Source organism: Theropithecus gelada, chromosome 3 (assembly GCF_003255815.1).
Source record: "Theropithecus gelada isolate Dixy chromosome 3, Tgel_1.0, whole genome shotgun sequence".
NCBI lineage: Eukaryota > Metazoa > Chordata > Mammalia > Primates > Cercopithecidae > Theropithecus > Theropithecus gelada.
In genome coordinates this window covers 101,400,474-101,413,668 of record NC_037670.1, presented here as the reverse complement: position 1 = coordinate 101,413,668, position 13,195 = coordinate 101,400,474, and the positions used below count along the sequence as shown (strand labels likewise).

At 37.1% G+C, this 13,195-nt stretch overlaps 1 protein-coding gene across 1 annotated transcript in view; it reads right to left on the bottom strand.

The window, feature by feature from the left end:
• Positions 1-13,195, bottom strand: part of THSD7A (thrombospondin type 1 domain containing 7A) — a 510,460-nt gene that overhangs the window by 200,274 nt on the left and 296,991 nt on the right. The window contains exons 5-6 of the mRNA XM_025379535.1: positions 3,710-3,865; positions 2,183-2,395 (exon numbers count right to left, since the gene is read on the bottom strand). Coding sequence (XP_025235320.1) covers positions 2,183-2,395; positions 3,710-3,865 — 369 coding nt within the window. The remainder of the gene's footprint in view (positions 1-2,182; positions 2,396-3,709; positions 3,866-13,195) is intronic.

Below are 13,195 nucleotides of genomic sequence, written 5' to 3'. Positions count from 1 at the left end.
GTTTTATTCTATCAGCCCAATTATGTCTCAGTTTATATACAAATTTGACTGGGTTCTAGGATTCATAATAAAAAAATAATTTTCTTGATTTTATACATCCATGTAGCTGAAACAGCTAATGTATTAAGTTGTACTACAACTAATTAATGTCAGGAAATAAAAGTTAATGGTGGAAAAGATGTCCTGTAAAGGACAATAACGAATTGAGTATCAGTTGCATACTTATCTTTTTAAAATTAATTCTGTTTGTGATGTAGACAAAGTGAAACCAGCTCATGTGTATTGTGAGTTATCAATTTGCTTTTTAGGTTATAACATACATTGCCAATACAATTACACACATCTAACTCATACCTTTGCTTGCTTTTTAGCGTTTTTTCACAAGACAAACTAGGAGGTAATATTTGCGTCACAAAATAAGTTTTCCTTAACAAAATTAAAATAAGCCATTTATATTTTTTAAATAGCTGGCTCCTTTAGTCTATATAAAATATATTCCATTTGCACAAATACCAGGAAGATCATTGCACCAAGTGGACTAAATCTGATTTTTCATTGCATAACACTGAGGCAGAAGTGCCAGGCAAAATTAACTTTTTAGCTTTTTGTTTCACTCAAAAACACTTTTCACAATACCTGAGACCCTAATTCCTCTCTAGGTCTATGGAAGGACAAGAAAAATTGTTTGAACTGAGAAAAACGATCAAGTACTATTACTGAGGGAATTTAATATGACCATTACTGTTTTTACAGAAATTCAGAAGGTAACAGTATTGTGTAATCCAAATTAGGATTTAAAATGTGAGTAAGAGAGAAACAGAACATGCTTCTTTTGCTTTCTTTTCCTAGCTGCTAATCTCTGAGTGTTACTTCCTTTTCTTGCCTCTCTTTATTGTAGAATAAGGAAGAGCTAAAGAGAGGACATATCACAGCAGGTTATGCTTATCATAGCAAAAAAGCAGAATATATAAAATCATCATAAAAGATCTGGAGCAATGATCTTCTTCCCATTTCAAACTCAAGCACTGGTTCAGATTTTACCTAATACTATCTTGCATGACTATATTAGACCCTGGACAAAGACAAAAGGCTAATTTCTCAGTAATAGCAGTGTCTGTCAGTCTCCCACCCCAGAGTGTCTTTCTTTATGACTGAACAGTGACTGAGTCACAAGAGGAAACAATTCTGCTTACTGGAAGAAAATAGGATGGAAAGAATTATGACGGTTACCAGATGTCCCAGTACCCCCAAGGGGGCACCAGAATGTTTCTGCATATGCTGTAAACAGCATAAACTGTCAAGTATTGGACTCTGGGGTTTAGCACTCATGTTTCTCTGATGTGCAGAGTCATAGGATTCAAGAGATAGAGCAACCTTAGAGATGATCTTGGTCCAGAGGTTTTAAAGTACGTCTGGAGGAGTCTTGCGGTTTGTGTGACTCAGGGATGACTTAGAGGTAAGGGGTTCTCCCCAATACAGTAGCAGTACTCTTAGGAAGGAATGTAAAAATCTTAGAGCTAATATCAAGACAGTATATTTTATCAAACAAATATTAGTTATAAAAGTCCAAGGTTATTCCTGTGGCTGGGGAAAAGAATCTTGTGGAAAGCCACTATCCAGTGGCTCTAGGACATTCCTAAATAGGGGAGTCCTAGAGAGCAAAAGGTCAGTTCAGGAACTGTGATGGACCTCGTGGATTGCGAGCCTGGAAATGAAATGATAACACTAAGACATGATGTCAGGGAGGTTAAAAGAAAATACTTTTAGAGTCAAGTCAACCAATGCTTACAACCCTTCTTTGTTTACATTTCATTTTCTATAATTTTGTTTAAAGTCACTTTAAAAAGTTACCTTTCCTTGTTGTTGTTAAATTTGGCAATTTAATTATTACCCTAATGATAATTTAATTCTTATGTTATATGATCTGTTCTGTTTGCACATTTAACATTATCTTGCTACTATTCATGGATCCTCTCCACTGCCACCATTTCATTAAGGACAAAAGAGAGAGGGAGACAGGGAAAGAGGGGGAGGGAGGAAGGGAAGGAGAGAGAAGCAGCTATTTCTACGTTTGTAAATGGAACCAGCTCTAATGCGAGAAGACACAGGATTTTAATAGAAAGTAAAAACATATATGCAGGGTTGGACGTCCATAAAAACATAATAGACACGTCTGTCTTACCATCACTGTTGATGCACACAACCTCTTGAACTTGCGTGCCTGGACCACACTCCTTTCCATTATCTGGCTCGCAGTCTCCGAGTCTCACTGCTTTCCAGTCATAACAGGCAGGCTCCTCACAGGGAATGGCTTCCAGTAAGTGAGGGCAGTTTCCAGTTCCCCCAGAGCCTCCAGTGGGCTCATTGGTAATGTGCCGCTTCCTCAGTTTGAAGCCTGAAGTATGGGGAAAGAAAAATCTATTGTTACCATCAAAGGTTGAGTATTTCAGAAAGTTGAATAAAACCTCAGGGTAAAAGTTAGATAAGAGTGGAGGTAGAAGTAATTTCTGTTTTGAATCACTGGTGTATCCCCAGACTGTAGCTAATCTGTGGTCATGAACCATTCATTAAATGAGTAAGTGAATGGATTAATGAACGGAATGAAAATAAATGAGAACCTTTGGTTTTAGCTTACTACCGCAAAGGTAAGGCTAGAAATGTCGTATAGTACCTATCTCCCTTGTGGGGCATAGAGGAGTAGGGTGGGAACAGAAAGAGAGATAAATTTTGGTTGACTTGGAAGGTCTGTAGCTATAGAATGTTCAAAGAATGAGTGAAATTTCAAGCTATTTAGAAATATCGATTACCAGACAAAAGTGCTATTTTTCTTAAATCTTCAGCAATGTCACATGATTAAATTTGGAAAACGAACCTCTAAGAAGTTGGATGGTTCCAGAGAAACAATCTCTTTGAGGTTCCATTGATTTTAGACCCTCTGGGAATTTGAACTAGGAACGTAAGCCATGTGGGCTCCAGTGTGAAATATTCAAAGTCCTGTTTTGTGCTTTAATAGCATCTAAGTGTTGCCCTTCCTGACAGTGTGTAACAAAATTAATAAGTCTATTTATTGCTATGTAAACATACTAGAATCACTAGAAAATTGGCCTTGGAAACAAAATAGAAAAATGTTTTTAATCACGAGATCATGTGAAAATTAGCTCACCATGTCCACCATAAGAAAACCATTGCATTTATTCTAGTCCTCTCTCATTTGCATAATACCGTTTTTGCATTTTTTTCTTCAAAGTAATAAGCAGCTTTATTACTGGGCACTAGATATGGGTCAGGCACTAAACTAAGTGCTTTATTTTTATCTCATTGATTCCTTAGACACAACCTGGATGGCAGATACTGTTACATCCTTATACAGATAAGAGGACAAAGTTAACTAACTTATCTAAACAGTAAGGGACACAGTAGGTTTTTCCAACCCAGGCCTGACCCCACAGCTCATCTTAACCATTGCACTAAACTGTCTCAGATTCTCTCCATCATTTTGTCTAAATTAACAAGCATTTATGCCTATGTTCTTCTGTTTTAATCTTCTGGTACTATCACTGGAGTAGGTTTATTCATCTTTTGAAATTAATAGTCTTTAACCATTCTGGAAAATATCACAAACAAGTAACACAGAAGAGCATTTTAAAAATAATTCATGATTTGATACAACTGGTGGGTATAAAAGGCATGTCATGGTCACGTGACCTACCTTTTTTTCCTTGCTGATCATTACAGTTTTCATAAGTACAAGGTCCCCAAGCTGACCATGGTGAAACTTCACATTCAGTTGGACAAGGAATGTGGCACAGTTGTGTAGTATTAGGGATAGGGCCAGTGCATAATTTCAAGTCCACTGGCTTTGAGGCTAGAGAAAAATACAGACACATATTAAAAAAATAAACAAAAGGAAAACATATGGCCAGCAATATGATTTTTCTGTGTGTATGGAAAAGGAAAATCCTTAAAGAAGTGTTACCAAGATATCATTCCAATGCTTCTTGGCCACATCCTGAGAATAAAAAGAGAATGAATGGAAATAAAAGAGGCAGGATAGTGTAGTTAAAGGAAACTGGAGATATCTTGCAAATTGTTTGATTACCAGTTTTACCACTAATTGGTCATGCAACTGATAATTCTGAATGTAACTTTCCTAGTCTGCAAAATATTCCTTAAGGTTAGATCTAAAATTCTACAGCAATATTCTATGAAAGTAAAAGAAAACTTTAGAGGACTGAACACAATAGGAGGGGAACTATAGCTTTAACATATATGAAAAAAATGTCCACTGAGTAGTTCCTGGTGGAGCACTCTTCCATCTTTTTTGGTACACAGAGATTGAGAGGTAAGATGAAGGATCTCAAATGGGGGCTACTCTCTGTACCACCAGCTACAGTACTCACTGAATTATTTCCAAAACATCTAAATAATAATATATTGTCTGCATATGTGACACAAATCTAGTAAATGACAAGCTAATGGGTGCATCACACCAACATGGTACATGTATACATACATAACAAACCTGCATGTTATGCATATGTACCCTAGAACTTAAAATATAAAAAAAAATCTACCAATCAGTAAGGATACTAATTTATAATTATCTACATTTGTTCATAAGTTGACCAATAAACTGTGGATAAATGTTGCTTGTCCTTGCTTCTGTTTTGTTTTTTTTTATGCCTGCAGTTTGGCTCTTTTGTATATATTTGACAGTTAAGGTCAACATATGTCCATAGTTCTGGACATAGAACTAATTAAAAATGACTAACTGATGAAAAGATATGTAAAACTATATGGACAGAGGAAGAGAATCAAGTTCAGCTGTATAATATCTATCTATCTATATAATATCTGTCTGTCTGTCTATCTCCTGACAGCCATAGTTGCTTTTGTTTTTAAAAAAATTTAATATGTGGTCAGGCGTGGTGGTTCATGCCTGTAATCCCAGCACTTTGGGAGGCTGAGGTAGGTAGATCATGAGGTCAAGAGATAGAGACCATCCAGGTCAACATGATGAAACCCCATCTCTACTAAAAATACAAAAATTAGCTGGGCGTGTTGCTGCACGCCTGTAGTCCCAGCTACTTGGGAGGCTGATGCAGGAGAATCACTTGAACTTGGGAAGCGGAGGTTGCAGTGAGCTGAGATCACGCCACTGCACTCCAGTCTGGCAACAGAGCGAGACTCTGTCAAAAAAAAAAGGTAATTATCTTGGTCACACATTTCCTGAATAATAGCTAATTCCTTTGTCACTCTGATAATTTGATGAGCCCATGCTTGTAGAAAAAAATGACTTAAACAATGGATGCTTAGCTATTTCTCATTCTCCTATGTGAAAGGACTATCAAATTCCAATTGCATGGGATTACATGTAGAAGTTCATAGAGAAATTAAATATTTTAAACTATATTTTCCTAACTTTTAAATGAAAGTACTATGTTTGTTTGTAGTTTAAACTTGAAAACAAATTGTAAGCACTTTTACAATACTGTAAGTTTTCACGCACACAAGCACAGTCATAAATGCTATCTAAAGCCTATCATATTGATTCCTTACTGCCACAGTTTTTTTTCTGAAAAGTATTCTGCCAAATTTATGTCTCTTTTTCTCTACTAGTAGTACTTATCTCTCTCTCCGTATCTCCCCGACTTCTGCACCTCCACCACTCCCACACTCGCCACTACAGTGAAAATAAATAACTGGGCACTAATTGGTTTAGTATGAGCACAGTGAGCATTCTCACTCAAGTTCATCAGGATTGCTGTTTATGTGCATCATTACAGCAGCCAAAGCCAAAAATGATTAATTTTATTGCTTTCCAGTAGCAAAAGTGTTTGGCACACTAATGACAGAAAATATAGAAATAAATATTTCACTCTGAATATAAAAAATAACGACATCAATGATAAGTACTTCACATAAAAATGGATTCTTTTAAAGACATGTATAGGCAGAAGAGTCTATACTACATAGCAAATTAGCTGCAAGTTAACATAAATAATGATTTTTACTTGTGGAAACTTTCAGAGTAATTTAAAATGAGAAGTTTTGGGTAAGAGACCTTAAAATCTCAATTTTTTTCCTTCAGTTGGTGAAAAGTCATTTTAAATCTTGCTGCTATTATATTGTTTTTGAAATAATAATTTATTTAAAATAAAATTTACTGGGTATGAAATTGTGAGGAATCTTAGAGTCTGAATTTATTTTATATATAAGGTTGAAAACTTTAGGAAGCAAAAGTTGTTTTATTAAGAAAACAGGTTAAGTAAGATGGCTGACAGGAAGAGCTTCTCCCACCAAGAGACCAGCCCATTAAGAAGACCTGCACCCTCCAACCAGATCTTCAGAAGGATGGCATTGAAAGTGGACAGAGGGAGAACATAGAATCTGGGATAAAGAAGAGGAAGCTGGGAACTCTGCACTAGGCTACTGAGCATCAACATTCATTCCTGTTCCTGAGGGGCTCCTGGGAAAGGGAAGAATTAAACAGGCATGGAATGGCCCACTCTAGACACGGACCCCGGAATCCTAGCTGCAGGGGAACCCACTCCCCACACAGACATTTGAGTTTGCAGAGACAGCTTATCAGAGAGTTATCAGGGACAGGGCTCTAATATGTGCAGAATCCAGAGCATTTGGCATAGAAATAGCTGCAGTAGAGCATGGCCAGAGATGCCCATCTCCCAAGGCTCACTACATTCTTCAAGGTGGCTTTGGCCTTTGTTGACTGTAGGACATGAAAACAGCATAACTTTCTTCCCCATGGCACAGGCCCAGTCTGATCTGAGCACCCCCTATCTTTCAGCCTGTCCCAGGGTGACTGCCTGGCCTTGCCCACTTGCATTACAATCTCAGATGCCCAATGGGGGTGCTTTCCAGAAGCTGCTACCATAACTCCTTCATTGGTAGGCACCACCTAACCATTAGAGAGCTTCTGCAGATGGGCCCTTCCCAGCATGCTCCTGCCTGCAGCCTTCCCCAACCACCATGCCAGGGCCCACCACACTGCTGTTGCTCTGCTGTTGCTGGCAAGCACACGCGCGAGCAAGCACGCACACACACACACGTGGACCCTGCCACACTGCTGCCCTGTAGTTGATGGCATGCATGCACAAGTGTGGACCGCATTGTCACCACCCCAATATAGTGCTTTTGCCAGCACCCTCCATCAGAGTATTGCTGCTAGCTGACCTCAGCCCTTGCAGTACAGCAGGTGCTTAACCTTGAGGGACCAGAGAACAAAGCCATGGACCTGGTCCGAAGTCCCTAGTGTGCTGAGCTGAGCCTGGGCCACCTGAAATCACCCAGAAATGAAGCCAGTTGACCGAACCCAATTTATACCACTGTCAAACCCTCAAGGATATCAAAGAATATAAAAGCAATAAGCCCTATTCAACAGACAGCAGTTTCAAAGATTTAAGGAACATCAGCCCATATAGATGAGAGAAATACCAGCACAAGAACACTAAGAACTTAAAAAGCCACAGTGTCTTATTACATCCAAATGACTGCACTAATTCCCCAGTGCTGGTTTTAAACCAGGCTGAAATGGCTAAAATGACAGAGATGGAATTCAGAGTCTGGATGACAATGAAGATCACTGAGATTCAGGAGAAAGTTGAAAACCAATCCAAGAAATCCAAGGAATCCAGTAAAATGATATAAGAGCTAAAGATGAAATAGCCATTTTAAGAAAAAAAAAAACTGATCTAATAGATCTGAAAAACTCACTATAAGGATTTCATAATACAATTGAAAGTATTAACAGCAGAATAGACCAAGCTAATGAAGAAATCTCAGAGCTTGAAGAGTGGTTCTTCAAATCAAATCAGACAGACAAAAATAATGAAAACAAATTTTAAAAAATGAAATGTGGAATTATGTGAAATATGGGATTATGTAAAGAGACTAAATCTATGACTCACTGGCATCCCTGAAAGAGAATAAGGAAATTCATTACTACCAGACCTGCCTTACAAGAGGTCCTTAAGGAAGTGCTAAATATGGAAATGAAAGACTGTTACTAACCACTACACTAACACACTTAAGTACACAGACTATTGACACTATAAAGCTACTACAAAATCAAATCTAGACAACAACTAGCTAATATAATGACAGAATAAACTCTTCACATATCAGTATTAATCTTGAATGTAAATAGGCTAAACACTTTACTTAAAAGGCACAGAGTGATAAGTTGAATAAAGAAGCAAAACCCAACTGTGCTATCTTAAGAGACCATATCACATGCAATGACACTCATAGGCTCAAAGTAAAGGGATGGAGAAAACCAACGTATCTGGGACTTAAACTTCACACTTGATCAAATGAAATTAGCAGACCTCTACAGAACATTCCATCTAACAACAGAATATACATTCTTCTCATTGGCGCACAGCACATACTCTAAAATTGACCATATGCTTGAACATAAAGCAATTCTTAACAAATTCAAAAAAACAAAATAAAACAACAGCAACAACAACAACAACAACAAAACAAATCATATCAACCACACTCTCAGACCACAGCACAATAAATACAGAAGTTAATACCATGATGATCTCTCAAAAGCATACAATTACACGGAAATTAAAGCAACCTTCTTCTGAATGACTTTTGGGTAATCAATGAGATTTAGGCAGGAATCAAGAAATTCTTTGAAATTAATGAAAACAAACATACAACATACCAGACCTTCTGGGACACAGCTAAAGCAGTGTTAAGAGGAAAGTTTACAATACTAAATGCTCACATCAAAAAATTAGAAAATTCTCAAATTAACATAAAATCACACTTAGAGGAACTAGAAAAACAAGAGGAAAGCAACACCAAAGCCAGCAGTAGACAGAAATAACCAAAAACAAAGCTATGCTGTAGAAAATAATGTAATAAAAATCCACACAAAAAAATTGACCAAACCAAAAGTTGGCTTCTTGACAGAATAAATAAGATTGATAGACTGCTAGCTAGAATAATAAAGAAAAAAGAGAGAAGATCCTATTAAACACAGTAACATATGACAAAGGTGACATAACCACCGACCCCACAGAAATACAAAATACCCTCAGAGACTATTATGATACCTCTTTGCACACAACCTAGAAAAATTATAAGAAATGGATAAATTCCTAGAAATATACAACCTCCAAAAATTGAACCAGGAAAAAAACTGAAACCCTGAACAGGCATATAACAAATTTTGAAGTTGAATCAGTAATAAAAAACCCCTAACAACCACAAAAGGGCCTGGAGTAGACAGATTCACATTCATATAAAGAAGAGCTAGTACTAACCCTACTAAAACTATTGCAAAAAAGTAAGAAAGAATCCCTCCTTAACTCATTCCATGAGGCTAGAATCATTCTGATACCAAACCCTGGCAGAGACACAACAACAAAAAAGAAAACTTTAGGCCAATATCCCTGATGAACAGAGATGCAAAAATCCTCAAAAAATACAAGCTAACCAAGTCGAGCAACACATCAAAAAGCTAAAACCACCACAATCAAATTGGCTTTATTCCTGGGACAAAAGATTGGTTCAATATAAAAAAATATGATTTATCATATAAACAACTAAAAACAAAAATCACATTATCTCAATAGATGTAGAAAAGTCTTTTGACTCAGCATCACTTCATGTTAGAAACCAACAACAAACTATGTATCAAAGGAAAATACCTAAAAAAATAAGAACCATCTATGACAAACATACAGTCAATATCATACTGAATGGACAAAAGCTGGAAGTTCACCTTGAGAACTGGAACAAGACAAGATTACCCAGACAACCTACACAATGGGAGAAAAGTTTTGCAATCTATCCATCTGAAAAAGGTCTAATATCCAGAATCTACAAGGAACTTAAATTTAAAAGAAAAAAAAAACATTGAAAAGTGGGAAAGGACATGAAAAGACACTTTGCAAAAGAAGACATTCATGCAGCCAACAAACATATGAAAAAATGGTTTAACATCACTATTCATTAGAGAAATGCAAATTAAAACCACAGTGAAATACCACCTCATGCCAGTCAGAATGGCTGTCACTAAAAAGTCAAGAAACAACAGATGCTGACAAGGTTGTGGAGAAATAGGAATGCTTTTACACTGTTGGTGGAAATGTAAATTAGTTCAGCCATTGTGGAAGATAGTGTGGTGATTCCTTAAAGATTTAGAACTAGAAATACCATTTGACCCAACAATCCCTTTACTGGGTATATACCCAAATGAATATAAATCATTCTATTATAAAGATACATGCACGCTCATGTTTACTGCAGCACTGTTCACAATAGCAAAAACGTGGAATCAACCCAAATGCCCATCAATGATAGACTGGATAAAGAAAATGTCATACATATACAGTATGGAATACTATGTAGCCATTAAAAGGAATGAGATCATGTCTTTGAAGGGATATGGATGGAGCTGGAAGCCATTATCTTTAGCAAACTAATGCAGGAAAAGAAAACCAAATACTTCATGTTTTCACTTATAAGTAGAAGCTGAACAATGAGAACACATGGACCCAGGGAGGGGAACAACACATACTAGGACCTGTTGGGGGAGTGTGGTGAAGGAGAGCATCAGGAAAAATATCTAATGTATGCTGGGCTTGATACTTAGGTGATGGGTTGATAGGTGCAGCAAATCACCATGGCACATATTTACCTATGCAATGAACCTGCACATCCTGCACATGTACCCCAGAACTTAAAATAAAACAAATGAATGCCCACTCTCACCGCTCCTATTAAACATAGCACTGGAAGTTTCAGCCAGCACAATCAGGAAAGAGAAAGAAATAAAAGGCATCCAAATAGGAAGAGATAAGGTCAAACTATCTCTCTTTACAGATGATATGCTTTTATATCTAGAAAACCCCATAATCTCTGTCCAAAGGCTCCTAGACCTGTTAAGACACTTCAGCAAATTTTCAGGATACAAAATCAATGTACAAAATTCAGCAGAATTTCCATACACCAGTAACATCCAAGATGAAAGCCAAATCAGGAATGCAATCCTATTCACAATAGCCACCAAGAGAATAAAATACCTAGGAACACAGCTAACCAGGGAGTGAAAGATCTCTAGAATGAGAATTACAAAACACTGCTCAAAGAAATCAGAAATGACACAAATAAATGGAAAAACATTCCATACTCTTGAATAGTGATATGGTTTGTTTCTCTGTCTGCACCCAAATAGCATTTCAAATTGTAATACCACATGTCAAGGGAGGGACCTGGCAGGAGGATTGGATCATGGGGGCACTTTCTCCCCATGCTATTCTCATGATAGTGAGTTCTCACAATATCTGGTGGTTTAGAAGTGACACTTCCTCCTTTGCTGTCTCTTTCCTGCCATCTTGTGAAGAAGGTGCTTGCTTCTCCTTTGCCTTCTGCCATGACTATAAGTTTCTCAAGGTATTCCCAGAGATGTGGAACTGTGAGTCTATTAAACCTCCTTTCTTTAAAAAGTACCCAGTCTCAAGTAGTTCTTTATATCAGTGTGAAAATGAACTAATTCAGATAGAACTAATTCAGGAAGAAGCAATATTGTTAAAGTGGCCATTCTGCCCAAAGCAATTTACAGAATCATTGCTATTCCTATCAAACCACCAATGACATTTTTCACAGAATTAGAATAACTATTCTAAAATTAATATAGAACCAAAAAGTAGCCTGAATAGCCAAAGCAATCCTAAGCAAAAAGAACAAAGCCAGAGTCATCACACTCCCCACTTCAAACCGCACTAGAAGCCTGTAGTAATCAAAACAGCATGGTTCTGATTCAAAAACAGACACATAAATCAAGGGAACAGATTAGTGAATCCAGAAACAAAGCCACACACTTATAGACATCTGATCTTCAACAAAGTCAACAAAAACAGGCAATACAGAAAGGACTCCTGATTCAATAAGTTATCCTGGGATAACTGTCTAGTCATATGCTGAAAATTGAAACTCTACCCCTTCCTTTCACCATATATGAAAATCAACTCAAGATAAAGACTTAGATATAAGATCTAATACTATAACTCTAGAAGAAAATCTAGGAAATACCATTTTGGACATAGGCCCTGGCAAAGATTTCAGGATGAAGACTCCAAAATCATTTGCCGCAAAAAGAAAAATGAACAAATAAGACCTAAATAAACTAAAGAGCTACTTCTGCACAGCGAAAGAAACTATCCACCAAGTAAACAGATAATTTACAAAGTGAGAGAAAATATTGCAAAGTATGCATCTGACAAAGGTCTAATATCCTGAATCTACAAGGAACTTAAACAAAAAATAACCCCATTAAGGAATGGGCAAACTATAATACATGAATAGACATTTCCCAAAAGAAGACATACACATGGCCAACAAACATGAAAAATTGCTCAACATCACTATTCATCAGAGACGATCAAATCAAAACCATGAGATACCATCTCATACCACTCAGAATGGCTACTATTAAAAAGTCAAAAAATAACAGAAGCTGGCAAGGTTTCTAAGAAAAGGGAACACTTATACACTGCTAGTGGGAATATAAATTAGTTCAGTCACTGTGGAAAGCATTTTGGAGATTTCTCAAAGAACTTAAAACAACTATCATTTGACCCAGCCATCCTACTACTGGGTATATACCCAAAGGAAAATAAATCAGTTTACCATAAAGACATATGCATGCATATGTTCATCACAGAACTCTTCAAAACAGCAAAGACATGGAATCAACCTAGATGCCCATCAACAGTGAACTAGACAAAGAAAATGTGGTACAAAAAAGAAAGAAATAATGTTCTTTGCAGCAACACGGATGGACCTGGAGGTCATTATTCTTATTTAAATTACTGCATGAACAGAAAACCAAATACTGCATGTTCTCACGTACAAGTGGAAGCTGGTAAACACCAACACAAAGTAGGGAAAAACAGACACCAGGGCCTACTTGAGGGTGTAAGGTGGGAAGAGGGTGAGGATTGAAAAACGACCTATTCAGTACTATGCGCATTACCTGGGCGATGAAATAATCTATACACTAAGCCCCATGACTCCCCATTTACCCATGTAACAAACCTGTACATATATATCCCTGAACTTCAAAGCTTGGGTGGGGGGGAGCATACACACACACACTCCCAATCCCTAATTTAAACAAGCAAAGAAAGGAAACAGGTTAAAACATTGTGCT